General features: G+C 36.5%; 1 protein-coding gene and 1 pseudogene across 3 annotated transcripts in view; one reads left to right on the top strand and one right to left on the bottom strand.

The window, feature by feature from the left end:
- The window catches only part of GRAMD1C (GRAM domain containing 1C), a 104,055-nt gene that overhangs the window by 2,788 nt on the left and 79,281 nt on the right, over positions 1-21,986 (bottom strand). For 2 of the 3 annotated variants that reach the window (XM_025913385.2, XM_086675384.1), the window contains 8 exons: positions 19,226-19,363; positions 13,360-13,478; positions 11,639-11,781; positions 10,743-10,846; positions 9,019-9,195; positions 7,872-7,929; positions 5,803-5,913; positions 5,477-5,576 (listed from right to left, as the gene is read on the bottom strand). In XM_025913385.2, the coding sequence (XP_025769170.1) occupies positions 5,477-5,576; positions 5,803-5,913; positions 7,872-7,929; positions 9,019-9,195; positions 10,743-10,846; positions 11,639-11,781; positions 13,360-13,478; positions 19,226-19,363 (950 nt within the window). Of the gene's footprint in view, positions 1-4,354; positions 4,994-5,476; positions 5,577-5,802; positions 5,914-7,871; positions 7,930-9,018; positions 9,196-10,742; positions 10,847-11,638; positions 11,782-13,359; positions 13,479-19,225; positions 19,364-21,986 lie in introns of those variants that run through there. The other variant, XM_086675386.1, reaches the window with a different exon arrangement.
- LOC112850636 (U2 spliceosomal RNA) lies at positions 21,806-21,956 on the top strand (annotated as a pseudogene).

A 21,986-nucleotide genomic window follows, 5' to 3' on the forward strand; every position in this document is an offset into this window, starting at 1 on the left:
TCAGCAAGTGACCGCATGAGTCTGGAGCTCAGGGAAGAGGTTAGGGTAAGGGAAATGGATCTGGGAGTCAATGGCACACATGGCACAACCTATGGGAGTGGATGAGGCCACTTGAAGGGAAGGAGAGGAGAAGGGAAGAGAATCTAACGCAGAAAGTCTGGAGCACTGGACCAGAAAGAGGTCAAGTCGAGGAGGTAGTTTTAACCAGCAAAAAGTCATTTTACTTTATGCTAAGTAAAAAAAGCCAGTCACAAAAGACCATATAGTATATGATTCCATTTATATGAAACGTCCAGCGTGGGCAAACCTATAGAAATAAAAAGCAGATTAGTGACTAGAAGCTGAGAGAATGAAACGTGGTGAGAGGCTGCTAATGGATATAGGGTTTCTTTTGGGGGTGATAAAAATGCTCTGGAATTAGTGGTGATGGTTGTATAACTTTGGGAATATATTAAGAATTCTTTAAAAGGTGAATTTTATAGTATGTCAATTATATCACAATAAAGCTGGATTTTTTTATAGTTTTAAAGAAGGCCAGATTAGATACATTTCATGAAAAGAGTGGTCAGCTCTGTCAAATGCTTACACTGTAAGGTGAAAACTAAAAACAGCTATATTAATTTTAACAGCCAGAGCTCACTGGGGACTTTAGCCGGAGCAATATCAGTGGAAGATATGGGGAAGAAAATAAGGCAGGAGTGACCTGAAGAGCGAATACTGGCTTAAACACAGGCATCCAATTTTACTCCCTCCTGAAACCCACTAAAAGCACAATAAAGGGACTCTTTAAAGGCATACATCCACAAGGACAGAGAGAATAGAAAAGGCAAAACTTTGGAAACAAGAAAGCAGATGGATGACTTAGGAGACCAGAAAAAGTGAACTCCTAAGCTAACTGCAGAGAAAGCTGAGAACCAACCAAATCTACCCTGAAGGATCCTCAAAAGCCTCAGGAATTGACAGGAATCTCTGAAAGTGGGAATATAGAGGAAGGGACTAATGTAATGACTGAATGGCATTTGTGCTCTTCTACTACCTGGTAGAGGTCTACAATTTTATTATCTGGAGAGGATCTCTGGTTGACCCAGGGACAATAAGACACCATTTAGGACAGTGGTACAATCCCCAAAATGGGGATTGTATAAAAGAGTGGTGAGACCATCTTCCTCTGCCCTGCCCTCCTCCATCCCTCTACTTTGGCTCTCCTCCTAAAATGCCAGCAGCCAGCCCTTAATCCTTTGGGTGGAGACTGGAAGACACTTCTTTGTAGAAACTGACCAATCTAAGAGGAAAAGACCCAAAGATAGTGATATCAGGGTTTCTCAACCAACAGCGCAGCCAGATCTACAGAGAAGTTCAGGAGACACCAGCCCAACCTACATTATGAGCTTAACAACTTCTGATCCACACAAGCAGACAACCAAGGACTACAGACATGTAACGAAATCTCCTAACTTTAAGGACAGAAATCAAAACAGGAAAGGATCTTGATGGAAAATAAGTATGCAAGAAGAAGGGAAAAAGTTTTTAGCCATCAGTAATATGATCAGAGAGATGAAGATACTATAGTCATTTAAAAAGATCATAATGCCGGGGTGCCTGGGTGGTGCAGTCGGTTAAGTGTCCGACTTCAGCCAGGTCACGATCTCACAATCCGTGAGTTCGAGCCTCACGTCAGGCTCTGGGCTGATGGCTCAGAGCCTGGAGCCTGTTTCCGATTCTGTGTCTCCCTCTCTCTCTGCCCCTCCCCCATTAATGCTCTGTCTCTCTCTGTCCCAAAAATAAATAAACGTTGAAAAAAAAAAAATCATAATGCCATAAAAAAAAAAAAATTCAGAGAAGTAGTAGGTCTTTGGAATCAAAAACTTGTTAGCAAAAATTGAAAAAGGGACAATTTAGTGAAGATTAAGTTGAGGAACTCTGAGGAAGCAGAACAAAAAGGCAAAGATGGAAGCTGAAAAGAAAAAGTAAGATTAGACAGCCTGTCCAAAAGAAGGTAGACATCTCAATTACAGGAACCGCAGAAAGTCAGAAAAGAGAGTGGAGGAGAGGAGATCATCAACTGTATAATTCAGTATTTCCTAGAACTAAAGGGCATGAGTTTCCAGATTAAAGGATGAGGAATGGTAATAGCTTCAGAATTTTCTTTTTTTTTAAATTTTTTTTTTTCAACGTTTTTATTTATTTTTGGGACAGAGAGAGACAGAGCATGAACAGGGGAGGGGCAGAGAGAGAGGGAGACACAGAATCGGAAACAGGCTCCAGGCTCTGAGCCATCAGCCCAGAGCCTGACGCCGGGCTCGAACTCACGGACCGCGAGATCGTGACCTGGCTGAAGTCGGACGCTTAACCGACTGCGCCACCCAGGCGCCCCAGCTTCAGAATTTTCAATAGCAACACTAGAAGCAGAGAAACAATGGGGCAATGTCTTAAAAACTCTGAAGAAACATTGTTTCCAAGCTAGAGTTCTTTTCCCAGCCAAACTATTAATCAAGGGAAAGGATGGAGTAAAAAACTTGCACACAGATTAAGTCTTAAAATATTTACCTCCATGCTCTCTTTCTCAGGATGCTACTAGACAATATTCTCCATTAAAAGGAGGGAGTAAACCAGGAAAACAGAAAACATTCTGGATATGGGAAACAGAGGGGGTGTTCAACAGGAGGCCCCAGGATGGTCGCTGTGTCCCTGCACAGAGGGACCCTGGGCCTGACTGGAGCCAGCCAGGAGGCTCCACCCACAGAATACCCAAGGGGAATGAAGGTTATGAGAGGAAACTTACAAACAAACAGAGCTTTAGGAGATGACATACTTAAAAATAATGGTTAATTAACCAACAGTAGTAAGACAATTTCAGGAATAAGAAAAAGCACAGAAAAGAAAAAGTAGTCCTGGTTTATTCCATCGCTCAGCTCAGAATAGCAAACTTTGTCAAAATAAACACTGGATGCTGATCATACCAAGATTATAACTTCTTTGGGAGCATGGGGGATTAGAAATGGAGGCAGGAAGAGGTGAAAGAAAAGAAAACAAAACGTTTGTCTTCCATAATGGGTCAAATGATCATGTCTAAAACTGAAAAACCAAGAAGTATCAGTACATGCTTGTTGTTTATAAATATGGAGGTACACACCAAAAGAAACTAAAAGAGTTAAAGATTGTTGTATTTGGGAAAGTATATAGTGGGACTGCTTTTTTTCTGAGTGAGCCTGGTAGAACAAGTTAACCATGTGAAGGAGTGACTTTGGTGACAATAAAACCTTAAAAAAGTGAACAGGTTATGAAGGATAAAGTAGTGGCAGCCACCACAGGCAACTGGGAAAGAGCCCGACTGTGAAAGGGAGCAGAGAGAGAAGGATGTGGATGGCGTGGGTGCTTTGATGTAGAAGAGACTAAAGCAGGGACCATGTGCAGATGGGAAAGATCCAGTTGAATGAGGGAGACTGAAATGGGAAGCCTGAGGGTGATGGACGAACAGGGTCTCCCACTAGCACATGCTGGGACTCTCCTCACAGGCAGAGCGATGCTCTGACAGCTGTGGACAAGAGGACAGAGTGCAGCAATTGGAGGGTCTGTAGGTCTGGTTACGGAAGGAGAGGAAAACTCTCTTTTCTCTTTGAGGCAGAGTCATCAGTTGAGAGTCGGGGAAACAGGAGGCTGAGGAGGAAAGTGCAAATATGACCTATTCCCACTGAGAGTGGGAGGGGAATGGCACCAAGAGCTGTAGATACCACGCATGTGACAAATGCCTAGTTGAAGCACCTGTAAGTTGGGGCAACTTTAATGCCCCACATGGCATCCTGAGAAAAAAATGAATCTTCTAAAAACCAATGCACAGAAAAAAAGGATAGAAGGAAACAAAATATTAATAGTGACTATGTCTGAATGCTAGAACTATAAGTTTTCTACTCTTCTACCATTCTCTTTTTTAAGCTTGAAAAGTACGCATGTACTATATTATGACGGAAACAGTAATCTTATTTTTCAAAGGGAATCCTAAGTTTTGACTCATGGAACTGAGCATCACATATTGATGATACTGTCCTCAAGAAATAAATCTTCAGGAGCACCTGGGTGGCTCAGTTGGTTAAGCGTCCAACTTCGGTTCAGGTCATGATCTCACAGCCCGTGAATTTGAGCCCCACGTCGGGCTCTGTGCTGACAGCTCAGAGCCTGGGGCCTGCTTCAGATTCTCTCTCTCTCTCTCTCTCTCTCTCTCTCTCTCTCTCTCTCTCTGCCCCTCCCCTGCTCATGCTCTGTCTCTCTGTCTCTCTGTCTCTCTGTCTCTATCTCTCAAAAATAAATAAAACATTAAAAAAATTTTTTTAAAGAGATAAATGTTTATAGCAACACATCAGAACAACCTAAATGTTTATTCTTTAATGGAGGGCTGGTAAAATAAGTAATTATGGTACACTTATACAGTTGAATTCTATGCACTTGTTAATAGGAGCTGCTTTTATGCTAATACGGAAGCATCTCCAAGATATATGGTGAACAGATAAAAACAAAATAATCAACAGTGTATACAGTGTACTTCTACAAAAAGTTAATATTAAGCATAAATTTTTATATAGAAGTATCAATAAAAAGAATGAGGTAGATGTATACAGTTGACCTTTGAACAACACAGGTTTGAACTGCGAGGGTCCACTCACATGTGGATTTTTTACAGGACAGTACTGTAAATGTGTTTTCTCTTCCTTATGATCTTCTTAATAACATTTTCTTTTCTCTAGCTTACTTCATTGTTAGAATACAGCACATAATACATGTAACATATAAAATATGTGTTAATTGAGGGGCGCCTGGGTGGCTCAGTCAGTTAAGCATCCGACTTCAGCTCAGGTCATGATCTCACAGTTTGTGGGTTTGAGCCCTGCGTTAGGCTCTGTGCTGATGGCTGGGAGCCTGGACTGAACCCTGCTTCAGATTCTGTGTCTCCTTCTCTCTCTGCCCCTCCTCCCTTGATCATGATGTCTCTCTCTCAAAACTAAATAAACATTAAAAAAAATTTTTTTTAATAAAATAATGTGTTAATAGACTCTGTTATCAGTAAGGCTTCTGGTCAACAGTAGGCTATTAGTAGTTAAGTTTTGGGGGAGTCAAAATTATATGTGATTTTCGACTGTGCAGTGCTCGGCACCCCTAACCTTGGCATTATTCAAGAGTCAAATGTACATGCTGATATGGAAACATCTTCAAAATATATTGTAAATTGTAAAATTTACAATTATTATAAATAATTGTAAAATGAGGGTATGCAATGGTGTGTACAGTATGCTCCCATTTTGAAAAAAAAATGCAAGTGACTATACATATAAAATGCATAATATAGAAACTGGCAAGGATAGTTGTCTCTAGGAGGGGGGTTTCTTCAAATAATGGTATGGTAAATGTTCTCATACAACCAGAAGAGTAACTGCTTCATGCTGGTATGAAAGTACTATGTAGTGTGGTACACAGAGTTGCCTACCTGTTCAAGCATCACGATAGAGTCTCGGAGCACTCCTTTTAAACGATGGGCTTTGTTCTTCTCAATACTTTCTGCTCTTGACAGCATACCAGAGGCTAAACTGAAAAAAAAATACCATCTTAAAAATAAGGGGAATAGCTTCTAATCTTGTCATTTCTAGAAATCATCAGTGTCCTATGAATTTGCAAACAAAGCAAAAAATTAAATTAAAAAAACCTTATGACTAAAGTATAGCTAGCAAACCAAAATCTCTAAACCGGAATTCAGTTTTCTGCAGCTAGAGAATTACTGAAATAATAACAGGTTGGGGGGAAAAAAAGACTTACTGCAGAGATTTCTCTTCTTGGAGGTGGAGACGGTAAAGGGACTGAGCAGCAGATTCTATCCTCGACAGCTTCAGAAACAGCGTCACATTCAACAGAACTAGCAACAGCAAACTAGGCAGAGCAAATTAATTGTACCTGGTTAATCCACTCTTATCCAGACCTAAAGCATTGCCATGTGCAGAACAGACACGCAAAACCTTTAAAAATGTACGTTGTCCAGTCCGTGAGTTCGAGCCCCGCGTCGGGCTCTGTGCTGACCGCTCAGAGCCTGGAGCCTGTTTCGGATTCTGTGTCTCCCTCTCTCTCTGACCCTCCCCCGTTCATGCTCTGTCTCTCTGTCTCAAAAATAAATAAACGTTAAAAAAAATTTTTTTTAAATGTACGTTGTCCAGACCAGTTTCCAATTATTGTTATTGTTTAAATCAGTTATCTCTATTTTATGGTATGAGGTAATTAGGTAAAAAGCAGATGGTGAGGAAAAAGTTAGAAGGTAACTAGAGTGACAAAAAGTCCTCAAAATGGCAGGTTGGGATTGTCCCTGACATCTCTTCTCTCTGCAAGGAATCCCAGCCAGTGCTGATGTGCGACTACCAGCTTAGAAATCTACCAGGTAACCTTGAGAGATCTATTTTTGGGTGCTTTCAGCTTAAGCAATTATACCCCCATTATGCTGCACTTCAAAAAGGAAATGAAGATCAATATGGACTTGATCTTATGTAGATAGTCATACACCTTATTCCCCGTGAAAGCCAAAACAAATTTTTGGAATTACTATTCAGAAAAAATTTCTTCTAGTTCAACTTAGACAAAGGAAGTATCAAATCCCAAATATGCGTGAATTGCATCATATATAAAATCTTACATGCTAAATGGATGTACTGTATTGGTTCTCACAGCAGCCTTTCAACTGAATGGAAGTATTTCTTATTACATATATATACAAATATATAGGTGGCATCATATCTTTCCTATTCTGTTAAAATATTGAGTTCCCTTAAAAATACATAGAATTCATCTTTACCTGCCAAAAGAAGATTGTTTAAAAAAATGAAAACTAAGGAGGAACAAGAAAACCAAATCTATGAAATTATTGTGGCACTGAAATGGTATATAGATCAACATTTCAACCTCTGACTATAAATTTTCTACATAGTAATACAAAAGATCACTGCTAATATTTAATATTCAAAATTATTAGAGCAAACCGACTTAAACAGAATATGAAAGCCTTTCTTAAGCTCAAAGGTATATCAAACATTTGTATGTTCTGAAAGTTATAATTAGAAAAAACAGAGGATATAAGAACTTCATTCCAAAGTATATTCACCAAGAGTGTATCACCCAGTCAGAACCAATTCAATTAAATCTAATGGACTACCTCAATATTAAACTACATCCATGTAGATAATAGTAGTTGAAATATGTCTGCCTAAGTAGATTCCTATAGAATACTCTGAGGTTCTTGCTCACTGCTCGAGACCTTCTGACCCAATCTCTGGCACTGAGGCCTAGAAATCTGCATTTTCACAAGTGATCCTAGAGGGTAAGGATCATTGGTCTAATCAGATAGAGCAAAATAGCACTACTGGCATTTCACCAGCCTGCATATATAAATATTCTCTTTAAATCTATGGAACTTCCAGTAAAAACCTATGATGGTAGAAATAAATCAGATTAATTTTTGAAAAACAAAACATTTATTGAATGTGTACTTGGGGTATTCCCTCAGATTTAATAATTCTCCTGAAAATCATACATCAAAAACTGTCAGACTGAAGTATATAAGAGACAGAGCATGAGGGAGACAGAGGGAGAGAGGAAGACACAGAATCCGAAGCAGGACTCAGGCTCTAAGCTGTCAGCACAGAGCACCACGCAGGGCTTGAACTCACCAACTGCGAGATCATGACCTGAGCTGAAGTGGAATATTTAATCGACTGAGCTACCCAGGTGCCTCAAATAGTGGCAATTTCTACACAATAACATACAAATGCATTCAAATCCTTTTGGAAACCATTAAAAGATAAGTGAAGGCACAAGCAAAATAAGCATGCAAAACAAATACTTACAAAATACTCATCACCACAATAAGGGCAGTATTACAGATTTCCATTTCCTTTTTCTTTCCTGCAGATCACAAACACACAAAAAACTTACATTAGAACAGGATTGTGATTAACACTGGTTAAAATTTAACTTCATTTGAAAAAAAATGGAGAAGAAATTTTGTACATGAATTGTAAAAACAACTTGATATAGGATGAATTCCCAGCACCCTTTTTTTGATTTCTAATATCCTGACTAATGTGAAACTAATGTATGAAAAGAAAACCTATGTTTGGCCTACATTACAATTAATTTACTCTAAATAAACAAGCAATTCAATACATCATGTATGATCTCTAGTGAAGTTCCATCTCTGCAAATAATATTTGAACTGGGTTTATATACAATGCTTCCCTCCTTAATTTTTTTAATCACCCTCACCTGTTCTCTGTTGCCCAAACTTTTAAATTCCAAAACTAAAGAGGTTAAATTTAAATAGTAAATAAACATTCACACTAAGATATAAGCCTCAGAAGAGGATTTGATCATGTAGAATGAGGATGACAGTTTTATAGTTCTAAGAGAAAGGGAGTAAGAGTAGAGGCAAGATGTCTTCAAATTTGAAAATGGGGATAGTAAGAGTCAAATTCCATCTTTGCAATTTGCTGGGTTGGACCTGACAGGTACAGAAGGACTGAAAGCATATCATCAGTTTAGTACTTTCAAGGGTTAGAAGTCAAATGTCTGTAAATGCTAGGTAGGAAGTTAACAGAATGAAGCAGCCAGCAGCCAGGGACAGTGGTGGGGACTGGTGACTTGGGAGCACATGCTCTAATGGCACAGCTTCTACTAAGCTCCAGCAACTGTTGCTGTGAAGAGATTTGGGTCCAGAGCTGTCAGATGTGAGTTTTTACATAAAAACTCCCACCTTTTAAAATATCATGTGGGCCAAATAAAACACCTCTATTGGCCATATGCCTGCCATTTTGCAACTGCTTCTTTACACTTACACATTAGTTATACTGAAGGAAGTCCGAGTTTGATAAACATTATCAGAAAAGGAGAGGAAAAAGGGAAACCTCCTTTCTGATGTGTCCTATAAACAAGAGATGTATTCTGCTTCATATAAGTAAACTAAAATCTTCCATCTGTTTACTACATAATAGCTACCTGAAATATCCCCTTTGGCATCCAAGCCCACATCTCCAGAAGAGCGCTGAGAAGAAAGTTTAGGAACTGTTTCTGCTGTTCGGTTGAATGTTCGCCTTCTCCTTCGTAAGCCACTAAGTTTTCCAGCGTCTTCAACGGACTGATTTAACACAGATTCTTCCGCTAATAAGTTTGATTCTAAGAAGGAAAAAAAAAATCTTTAGACAGCAGAGAAACCTTCTTGACTATAAGATGTGAGGGTAGGGAGGGGATTGCTTTGTTTTCAGTTTTGTTTTTAATTTTTTTTAATTGTTTTATTTATTTTGAGAGACACAGAGAGCGTGAGCAGGGGAAGAACAGAGAGAGAGGGAGACACAGAATCCAAAGCAGGCTCCAGGCTCTGAGCCTGATGTGGGGCTCAAACCCACAAATCATGAGATCATGAACCATGAGATCACAACCTGAGCCAAAGTCGGACACTTAACTGACTGAGCCACCCCGGCGCCCCTTCAGTTTGTTTTTTTAAAGCCTTGGTAACTTTCTTTAACTATTACTTAGGCTCTTGTGGCCTAGATTCAAACCTTACTATTAATAAAAAGTTTTGGAGGATAAAGTGATCCTATAATGAGGCTTCACTATTCTAGGAAGAATGAACTGTATTAATAAATGATGGAATCATCAGAGCAAATTCACCATGTGCTATATTAAATATTAACATAATGATTTCAGTTATGGAAACAACAGGCTACCCACTTACACTGGATCATTAGAAAGATTTCCAAGAAAGACTGTGGTACTTGATTGTCAATATCAAAGGAAGGAGGAGCATATAATAGTTCTAGTTTATAAATGAGGTTTGCAAAAAGTGAGTACTGGTAAGAAAAATCTGCAAACAACCTAAAAACCTCATTTTTGTCTTTTTTTTTTTTTTTGACCTTTCCTTCACCAGATTTTTTATTAGAAGCTCATTATCCAGTGGCCAAACTAATTTTTGAATAACATTTTCTTTGCTCCTGATTAGGAGTTTAATAATGAATAGCCAAGAGAGAAGAGCAAGAAAAATAACCAACAAACTAGATAATCAAGGCTTACTTTACCCTGAGCTGACTGACCCCAGCTTTTCTTTAACCATAATTAATTATGTTTATGTATATATATATTTTCTCATGTTTTATTTTAAGGAATATCCAAACAGAACTATATCACTTCCCCAGTCTAGTCCCTACCTCCACTAAATCCATACACGTACGTGTTACCATTGCTAAGTGGGCCTGCATAAACCCAAAGAAGCTGCATTAATAAGGATTGCGGGGTAGAGGTGGGGCCACCAAGGAACACCAAGTGCATATTTGTGGTAAGTTACGCAGTTTCTCACTACAGTCAGCCTTCTTGGCTCCTTGCAGGGAGTGACAGCTCCTCACTGTGTGATCTTGGACAAGTCACTTAACCTCTCTGTTTCAATATTTATTCTTTAGTAAAATGGAAAAAAAAGTAATAGTACCTACTGCACAGTATTGTAATAGGTTGATATTTATAAAGCATGCAGAACATGTCGGGCATATAATAAGCATAATATGAATGTTTGTTAGACCAATGAAAATTAAAGTTTCCAAATTCCAAGTCGGGTAGTTAGGATCACTTCAGTGGGAGTCAATTCAGCGTCATCTGCTGTGAATCCAAATGAGGTTATCAATCTGTTTTGTTAATATCTTTACAAAAATAGATAAACTAAGAAATTTACAAACCAAGCTGTCTGAAATAGTCCTCCAATGAACTCCAGGAATTCTTTTCAATTAGAGATTTGATAATGGCCCATGGTTGTTTTCTGTACTTCACATCTGTAGAAACTCTAATAAATTACGGAGGAAAAAAGTTTATTTAAAGGATAGAATTTAGTTCTATTATAGTTGTATTTATAATCCAAATGTAAGATATGTCCACTGGAAAGCCAAAGGACTCAAAGTCATTAAGACTATGAAAGAAAATTTATGCACTGATGACAACTTTTTAGAAAATTACTATATGCTGCTAATAATTTCATGAAATTTTCCTTCTAAGTACTTGGCATTTTATTTTTTCCTTTCTCTAGCCCTGAATTTTCTTTACTTAAACAGCAATAAAGGCTCAAAATAAATTCTAAGTTTTCTAAATGCCTTGTATAAAAAAATCTCTAGTGGTCATAAATTAGGTAAAAGTAACTACATTAACTAAGACCAGGCAAAGCACATGGTGGCACATCACTATCTTTAATACACCAACATTTCTTATTTCCATTGCAGCAATGTGCTCACCATGTGCTCCTCAAGAACTCACAGCTGCCTTGACATAAAACAGGGTCCTGTGACTAGTTTTGGCCACTGGACGGTGAACACAGTTCTAGAACTCTCTTTTCCTGTAGCAACTGAAACAACACATATTCTGGATGGTGCAGCTACAGAATGTCAAAGTGTTCATCAGTTTGTGGCCTTGAGTAAGGAGCTCCACCCCTCTGCTGACCACTGGTGGTCATATAATTTGAGCAAGAAATAAAGTTTGGTTGTCTAAGGCTACTGCTAAGATTTTAGGATTGACATGTTCCAGAATAAAATCTCACCTATCCTGACTAATATTTCATTTACGATATTCATTTACAATAGCTCACCTCAGCCGGCATTTCTGTTTTGAGGATCGGATGATATGGTATCTGTTCAGGGTATAGAAGTAATCATGGTAGGGAACATCATGTGTCAGTACTTCTGAATCTACCAAATAAAATTGTGCTTCCCGACTTTCTTTATACAGTGTCTGTCAAAATAAGATTAAACATTTTTTTTGCATGTTCAAGTTTAATATATCAAATTCCTTGCCAATTTAGAACACATATACTAAAATTACAAAAGACATGAGAAGCCTATATACAAACCCAGAAGAGCCTTCGTGTTGGCTATGCAATCTATGAATTGAGAAGATGAGACCTGCAGAAAGAGTATTTGTTGCCTGTCATTTCATTGTACCATTATTTTTTCCTTCTTTTAGGTATGAGGAGGAGAGTCTCTTATGTATGTCATTAGTTTATAAAAATTTTTAAATGTTCCTGATAGGGGAACAATTTAAAATTCAAACTGGATGAAGCAAAGACCCACCCCAAAATTCATAAAAATTTAACAATCACCCTTCACCAAAAAAGTGAAGGAAGCTTGGGGCACCTGGGTGGGTCAGTTAGGTGTCCGACTTTGGCTCAGGTCATGATCTCGTGGTTCTTGGGTTCGAGCCCCGCATCAGGCTCTTTGCCAACAGCTTAAATCCTGGAGCATTCTTTGGATTCTGTGTCTACCTCTCTCTCTGCCCCTCCCCCTCTCATGCTCTGTCTCTATCTCTCAAAAATAAATAAAAATGTTAAAAAAAATTTTTTTTTCAGTGAAGAAAGGGGACAACCAAAGAAAACACTGCCTACCTTAACAGGATTTGGAGTGGTTACTGGTCAAACCTTCCTCATTTTAACCATACCCTTTCAACCTATCCTGTAACATTATCAAAGATTCTCCAATGTCAAAATACCAAACTCTTCTTAAATAAGTCCTTTTAAACACCGGACAAAAACCGTAATAGTATAACTAGTTCAGATGTTAAGATATTTTCTAACTATTTGCAGAGCAGATACACTATACCTCAACATAAATTGGTCAAACACAAACTCTACTATAAAGACAGTGCCACACTGGCCAGAGTAGAGCACTGAATATCTTATCATCTCTTCCCATACATCACAGCACCCCTCTAGTTATTTGGCTATAACTCTTGGCATGATCCCATATATTGGATTCCAGTAGTGTTCTTTATTAAACCATTTATTATGGAAAAGTTAAAACATACACACGAGTAGAAATGAGGTATAATGAACCCTCATAAACTCAACAGCCAGCTTCAACAACGTTAACTCTTGCCCAGTCCTGCTTCATCTGTACCCCATCCCCACATTCCCTCCCTCTACCACCATGCTCTCCCTGGCTAGATTACTTTTAAAGGATACCCCAGATATCAGAATAATTTTATTCATAAATATTCCAGTGTATCTCTTTATTTCTTCAGTGTGTCTCTTTAAAAGATATTCTTTTCTTTAAAATACAGCTACAATACCATTAATATATGTAAAAAATTAGTAATTCCTTAAATCTCCTAAACATATTTTTAGTTGGTTTGTTTGAATTAGGGTTGGTTGATTTGGTTGATATGCCTCTTCAGTCTTTTTTAATCTGTAATAGTTTCTCCTCCCTTTTGTTTTGCCATTTATTTCTTAAAATTGTCTTGTTAACTGGGGACAATGACAGGTTTCTCTCTTCCCACATATATGATTCTTTTGGAATACTGATGGAGGAAACATACCTGCTTTTCAGTGGCAGTGGTGCACTTTCCAGTAAGTGGATTATTAAGGATTATAGTGTAGGTCATGGTTCTCAGTTGATCACCTCCAGGTTCTATTTTCCAAGGGGTGGACACTACATCTAATCACAGCAAACGTAAAGAGTTGGTTCGAAAACTCTGAAGAGTATGACTTGAAATGGAATCAGAGGTAGGGCTTTTTTTTTAAGTATAATTAACATACAGTGTTGTATTAGTTTCAGGTGTACAAAAAAATGACTTAACAGTTCTATACTTTACCCAGTGCTCATCATGGTAAATGTACTCTTAATCCCCTTCACCTATTTCACCCATCCCCCCAAACACCTCCCCTCCAGTTACCACCAGCTTGTTCTCTGTATTTGAGTCTGGGGTTTTATTTGTCTTTTTGTTTTCTCTTTTGTTTTCTTAAATTCCACATATGAGTGAGATCATATGGTATTTGCCTTTCTCTGTCTTATTTCACTTTGCATTAATACCTTCCAGGTTCATCCATGTTGTTGGAAAGGGCAAAATCCCATTCCTTTTTTTATGGCTGGGCAATATTCCATTACACACACACACACACACACACACACACACACACACACACGTACGTATACATACACACACACAGACACACCAACACCATCATCACCTCTTCTTTATCCATTCATCTGTTGATGGACACCTTGGCTGCTTCCAGATCTTTGCTATTGTAAATAATGCTGCAATAAACACGGGGGTGCATATATCTTTTTGAATTGATGTTTTCATTTTCTTTGGGTAAAAATCCAGTAGTGGAATTACTGAATCAATGGTAATTCTATTTTTAATTTTTTGAGGAACCTCCATACTGTTTTACATAGTGGCTGTGCCAGTTTGCACTCCTACCAACAGTGTACGAGGGTTCCTTTTTCTCCACATCTTCAACACTTGTTATTCCTTGTGTTTTTGATTCCGGCCATTCTGATAGGTGTGTGGGGTATTTCACTGTGGTTTTGATTTGCATTTCCCCAATGATTAATGGAAAGAAATAGTTTTTAATTATTTAAATTTTTATTTTTGACCAGTCCTAATATCCTTTTGACAGTGTTATCATTTTAACATTAAAGAATAGTAAAATTAAATGTAAGGCCCTCTTCTTGTATGTGACATATTCCCCATCTTTGATCCATTTACTTCTAAATTATTGTCTATTAACACACTTTCTTTCTTTTCTTTAGAAAAGAAAATTAAAAGTTGTTTCATCTGTAGGCTTCATTTTAAAGTCCCCAGTACCTGTGAAGAGAAATATTGGCACCAACCTTATTAAACACAAACAGAACAACACTTTAACATTCCCATCATTGAGGACAAAACCTTGAAAGACATTTGCCATTACGCAACAATAAGACCTTGATCCCAACTTGTGGAAAAATCATGTAATGAGAAATCATGTAATGTTAATGGCTTATCTGTCAAAATCTTTAATCAAGAAGGGGGCTATGAAATGTAATGACATAGCCTTTTCCAAGTTGAGAAAGCTATAGGATAATCTCTGTATTAATGGCAAGATCTTGTTAAAAATTCTCTCTTAGGGGCATCTGGGTGGCTCAGTTCAGGGGTGGCCAACTTCGGCTCAGGTCATGATCTCATGGTTCATGAGTTCAAGCCTGGCGTCGGGCTCTGTGCTGACAGCTCAGAAGCCTGGAGCCTGATTCAGATTCTGTGTCTCCTTCTCACTCTGCCCCTCCCCGACTCACACGCTATCTCTCTCTCTCAAAAATAAATAAACATTTAAAAAAATGAAATAATATATATAAATATATAATTCTTATTTTCCTAATAACTACACAGTGAGTAAAAATAACTTTGAAGAGAAATATATTTTTAGAACATAGCACAGGTCATTTAACAAGGCAAAGACTACATAGGTATAGGTAATGGCATCGTGAACTCTTTTGCAAAGATCTGACTAAATCACCTAATGCTGTTCACACAAATGGACTTAGGCAATTAGTATACTTGACTGCTATTTGTCAACATCTTAAAATACAGAAGACTTATCTAATCTATCAACCATCACCAAAAAATGAAGCAAAGCTTTGTGATATAGACAATTTTACTCAACTTCTTTCATATAGCTAGGCCTTGAGATTTTTTGAGGGACCCTGAAGCTGCATTTTGAGTATGTGGAAAAAAATCTTACAACTAAACTAAAAAGGCAGTATCACAAACTATAGAATCTACCCTACAGAATTATATATATATAGTTATTTAGTTATTTTTAATAATCTCTACACCCAACATGGAGCTTGAACTCATGACCCCGAGATCAAAAGTTGCATGCTCTTCCAACTGAGCCAGCCAGGCATCCCTACCATACAGAATTTGCTGTAAAAAATAATTTATTTAATTGTCCATGAAAGAAGATACAACATTTATTCTAAAATACTTTTCAAGCAATTATTTTGGTCCTATGTCAGTCTGTTTCAAAAAAATTATACAAACAATCCATTGTTAATTAGCAACATAATTTTAAGGTATCATTGGATTCTGCTATAAAATTGCACACTACTCAACAAAAAAACTATTAACAAGGGTAAAAGTATGTCTTCCACTTGTATTGTAACCAATGTTACCAACAATCCTACTGAATCATGTACCAGAACATCATATAATTAACAACATTTTGGACTAGTCAAGCCCCCCAATACCTAAGTAAAGCTCATCATGATATAAAAAATCAGGGATGAAATTATTTTTAAAATACAACAATGTACAAAGGACACATCAGCCACTTGATATACTGAATTAAAGTAATAAAAAGCAGGATCTGCAGAATCCTTTATGAATCCTTTGATGTAATAAAGTTTTAAAATTGGCAAATCTTCATTCCATTAGGATGGCTGTTATCACAAAGACTGAAAATAACAAGTGCTGGCAAGGATATGGAGAAATTGGAACCTTTATGCATTGCTGGGGAGAATGTAAAATGATGCAGCCATTCTGGGGGGAATGTAAAATGATGTAGCCATTATGGAAAACAGTATGGCCATTCCTCAAAAAGCAACCATAGAGTTACCTAAGGATCCAGTAAGTCCACTTCTACATATACACCCAAAGGAATTGAAAACAGGGACTCAAACAGATATTTGTATATCAGTGTTCACAGCAGTATTACTCACAATAACTAAAAAGTAGAAACAACTCAAAACTCCATCAATGGATATGAATGGATACACAAAATATGTATATACATAGAATGGAATGATATCCAGCCTTAAAAAGGAATGAAATTCTGACACATGCTACAAGGATAAAACCTGAAGACACGCTAAGTGAAATAAGCCAGACACAAAGGGACAAATATTGTATGATTCCACTTATTTGAGGTACCTAAAGTAGTCAAATTCGTAAAGACAGAAAGTAGAATGGTGGTCATTAGCAGTTGGGAGAAGGAGGAATAGAGATTTATTTTTTAATAAGTACAGAGTTGCAGTTTGGGAAGATGAAAAAGTTCTGAAGATGGATGGTTTTGATGATTATACAATGTCAATGTGCTTAATGCTACTGAAACGAACACTTAAAAATGGTTAAAATGGTATATGTTATGTTATATACATTTTACCACAACAACAAAAAAATGGTCAATTTTGGGAATGGCTATATGGGTTTTATTATACTATTCATGCAACTTTTCTGAAAGTTTATAATTTTCAAAATTAAAAAGTGGAATAAAAAGACTTAAAAACTGAGTTTTGAATTACAAAAGCAGTGTCATACAACTGCTAACAAAGATTTAAAAGAACACCTATTTAGAAGTTCCCTAATTAAAAAAAAAGATCAAGTAGTGCTGAAATTTTAGTTTAGTGCCAAAATTAAATTCATAAATAATTGACTATACAAAATCTTTTCATGAAAAAAGAAATACTTCTTAGTATTTTTAAAAAGAAGCCTTTGAAACGTATTCTCAAGAAATAGAACTTTGATTACCAGGTAACAACTTCAGAAGATAGCAGAATGGTGTACAGTAAGCAGATTCTCTTTGGGGGCAAAACTTCTGATGAATTGTAGGTCTAAACAGCACCATTCCTATTACTGTCTATACTTGTAATTAGCCAGAAGCTTTTGCTTCCAAAAGCCATTTATAACATCAGATAGCAAACACAGTCATCCATATTGAAGCTAGATAAATATCAGACACCTGGTACAGTTGTGAGTCAAAGAACAAACTTCATTTAGTACCAGCATGGAATAACATACTTGTTCCTCGGGGGTCTTTGCAGCCATAAACATGACAGGGCAATATCAACAAGCATCATCTTAGAAAATTAAGAAAAATAACATATCCAACTATTTTGAAATATCAAGTTCTCCAGGTAGACATAAATAGCAAGAAAATACAAAACAGATTTTGAAGAGATATAGTTAAATATAAGCTACTGTGTGAAGAGGAAAATTTATATTCCTCAGATATTCCACATTTTTAAAACTAGAAGAACAGAAAAAAATGATTTTTTAAACAGTTCTTAATTACAAGACTCAATTGCTATCAATTAGAAATCACTTTGCTATACTACTCTGAATAAGAATAAATTATTTTTTGTATCTAGAATCCATATCAATGATATAATCTATGAATACATAGAAGTTTCAAATAAAAGAATAATATCTAATGGTTAATAAAGTGGCTCAATTATAAACTATATTTAAAATTGACTGTAGAATAACTTTCTCTTTGACTATGTCAAATGATTAAACTTACATGAATCTCTGCTGCTGCTGTTTTATAATGTTTTATAGCAATCTAAACCATGTGCTCCCAAGGTTTATAAAATATTTTTTGATATTTAGGATAAATTCAGTTTCAAACTATAAGCTTATTTGAGATGTTTAGCAAAATAGAACTTTTAACACATAATCAGTGCAATCCTTTTTATGAGTCTAACTAATTTCCTAACTGGACTATTTTTTTTTTTTTTTGGTATTTTCATTGAGATATACCATAACCATTGCAATCTCAAGTGTACATCTAGCTCCATGAATTTACACAAAGAAAACACACATGTGTACCAGATCAAGATAGACTTTACCAACATCCCAAAAGTTCCCTCCCACTCTTTACCTGCCCAATTTTCCACACAGCAAATACTATGCTGATTCTATGTCCATAAATTAGTTGTGCCTGTTTTTGAACTTTATATAAAGAAATCAAAGTATGTACTCTTCTGTGTCTGGCTTCTTTTGCTTAACATTATATCTGTGAGATTTATTGATATTGTTACAAGTAGCAACGATTTGTTTTTTGTTTTTTTTTTTTTCATTGCTAGTATAGTAATCTTTTGTGTGAACATACACAATTTGTCTATCCATTCTATTATCCATACCCACCATATATTACTGGGGGGTATCTGGGCTGTTTTGTTTTGGGACCATTATTAATAATGCTGCTATGAACACTGTAGTACATGTCATTCAGAATACACATACCTACTAGAATTGGTGAGTCATAGAGAATTTTTATGTTCAGCTTACTGCCAAACCATTTTGCAAAGTGATTGTACCAATTTACACCCTACTAGAATCCAACTGTTCTGCAACAGAATCCTTTTAAATTAGGTTCAAATAACTGAACTGGTACATTAATAAATATATAGGGTTTTAGTTTTCAAAGGGTTTGAACCTCATTGTAGGTAGGATCTGACTAATTGAACAATTACACTGCTCACATGTAAATTTAACCAAAACGCTTAAATATTAGTTTATCTATCACCAAAATAAAATCAAAGTCTAATTTTCCCCCTGACAACATAAATTAATTTATATAGGCTTAACTCTTAAAGGATAATACAATTCTCCCAAATTTATCATTGAACACAAAACCAACCTATTATATTTCTAGAATCGGCAAATCTCTGCATGAAGCGTGAACTGGTGAAGAGCAATTCAAACATTCTCTCAGCACTGATATGAAAAACACGGTTGATATAAAGTCTTCCATGAAGATCTTTCTCAGGCATATTTTCTGGGGAAACAACAGCAAAAGGAAACAACAACAAAAAACACAGGACTGAAAGGGAAGAAACTAAGGAATGGTAATTTCAAGATTTTGTTTTTGTTTGTTTGTTTTGGCACAAAATGGTTTTTAAATGTGATTACAATGATCAGCACATTCCAAAACACTATTAAAACTCTAAATTGGCATTATATACATATGTACTGTATATAATTATACATAATATATATTTAATTAAACCATATATGATCAATATTTCAGTCATCAAAACCCTAAAGATATAAAAATATTTAACCTGAATGATATCAAACTCTTGTACTACATCACTCAAAAGAATACTTCAAAAATGATAAGGTTAATACTGGGATATATAGGGATGTATCTACCACAGCAATTAGCAGGTCCTATTTCTGAATGGTCATACATTCAATAGATATTAAGTCACGAGTGGCTCTAATATCTGCTGCACTCACCAACTTGGTAGCCTGAATAACGTTTCAAACCTGACTTAAAGCCACCTGCCCCAAGACAAGTCTTATCGTATTCACAACCTATTCTCAATACCATACGTTAAAAGAACTAAGAAATCCTTCTGAAAAGTATTCTTCAAAGCTAAGTAGAGCCCAGTGGAATATTTAATTTTTCTGGGAACCTGATAATGATGATGATGTTGAAAACTACCAATAGCAAATGAAGAAGCAATATCTGCTCACCTCTCCTCATATTCCCTGGAAACATTATATAAAGTAGCCCATGCTTCTATGGTGCTTACCATATATCAGGCATTGTACTAAGCACCTTACAAGTACCCATTCATCTTATCCTCGCAGCAATCCTGTGAGATGAGTGGTATTATCATCACCTTCATTGTATAGATGAGGAAACTGAGGCAATGAGAGAGAATTGCCAAAGCTCCATGGCTAGTGAGTGACTGAAATGGAATTTGAATTCACTACAGCTCCAGGGCAACACAAACTTAACCTCTATTTTATTGCCAGGAGTTTAACTTAAAAGAATCAAAAAGGAAATAAAAAAAAAAAAAAAAAGACAGCTAGGAGTAAGAATCTGATAAAGGAAATAGAGTAAAGCAATCCATATGAAATTTTAATGATTTCAGGACTAGGATTATTTATTATTTCAAGGATTACGCTCCATCAATACAGAATAAAAACTGTGACAAAAGCCCCCCATATTACAGATCTCATGCTCTGACAACTGTCTGTGTAGGCCATCTGTCAATATTAAGCCATGGGAAGCAATCCGGTCAAGCAAAAGGCAGTAGTTCAAGAATCAGAAAAACTCTTCTAGTTCTGCCTTCACCCCAACTATTCCTTTTTCTCCCTCATCAAATGATTTGTGTTTCTCTATTTTGCTACAGGTGCAAAGAACTTAGGGATATCAGACGGATATTGATTTACCTTCTCCCTGCAACAATACTTTGTGTAGGCAAAAGCTAGTCACAGAAATTTCAAATAATGGCTCCTTCCATAGAGAAATAAATCACTGAAACTAGGTAATATGCTAAGGTTTTCTGAGATAACTTCCCAATTAGGCTTGAGAAATAGCTTTTTCTGAAATAGAATGTATGTTCATTGAAAAAATTACTGATATATTCACGAAGAAAACAAACAAGTATAGATGATTCTATTAATCCTGTTCATTTCCTTCATGAACTTATCCTGAATTGTAATTATTATCTTTACTGGCCTGTTGACTTGTTTATTGCCTCTCTCCTGCATAAGACTCTAAGTTCCATCTGAGTAGGGGCTATGTCAATTTTAAACACCTATATACATTAACTATTTGGCACATAAAAGTGTTAAATAACTATTTCTGAATGAATGACTACTGAAAGTGCTTTAAAAAAAGTATCTTATGGTCAATTTTTATTTATAGGACTTCCATTTTGCAGCCATATTTTTTAACTTTTTATTTCGGAATAATTTTAGATTTACAATCAATGAAGCTCGGTGTTATTGTTACCCTTTTCCAGTAATGTCCTTTTTTTGTACAAAGATCCAATCCAAAATACCACACTGCATTTCATTGTTTTATCTCCCTTACCTCCTCCAGTTGTGATAGTCCCTCACTCTTTCCTTGTTTTTTAATGGCCTTACACACTTGAAGAACTCTGGTCAGGTATTTTGTAGAATGTCCTTCAATTTGGGTTCATCTGTTTTTTCATGATTGTACTGGGGTTGTGGATTTGGCGAAGAACACCCACAAAGGTGAAGTCCCCTTCTCATCAAACTCAGGGGATCCAGGGTATCAGCATGAGTTATGATAATGGTAACCTTGATCATTTGGTTACGGTGGTGTCTGGCAGGCTCCTCCTCTGTAAATTTACCATTTTTACCTTTCCATATTCTGTTTGTTAGAAATGCGTCACCAAGCTCAGCCCATGCTCAAGGGAAAGAGAATTAAGCTCCACTTTCTAGAAGGGGGAGTATGATCGCTTCTCGGCCTTTTGGCTAAGATCAAGTGTAGAAGGGGGAGTATGTATGTATATTATTTGAAACGCTGTAAGGAAGGCTTGTGTTTTGTCCCCCATTTACATATTTATTTGATTATTTGTATCAGTATGGACTCATGAATAGTTATTTTATACTTTAGGTTATAATCCAATACTATC

This window comes from Puma concolor, chromosome C2, assembly GCF_028749965.1.
Source record: "Puma concolor isolate L17-30 chromosome C2, mPumCon1.1.hap2, whole genome shotgun sequence".
Classification (NCBI taxonomy): domain Eukaryota; kingdom Metazoa; phylum Chordata; class Mammalia; order Carnivora; family Felidae; genus Puma; species Puma concolor.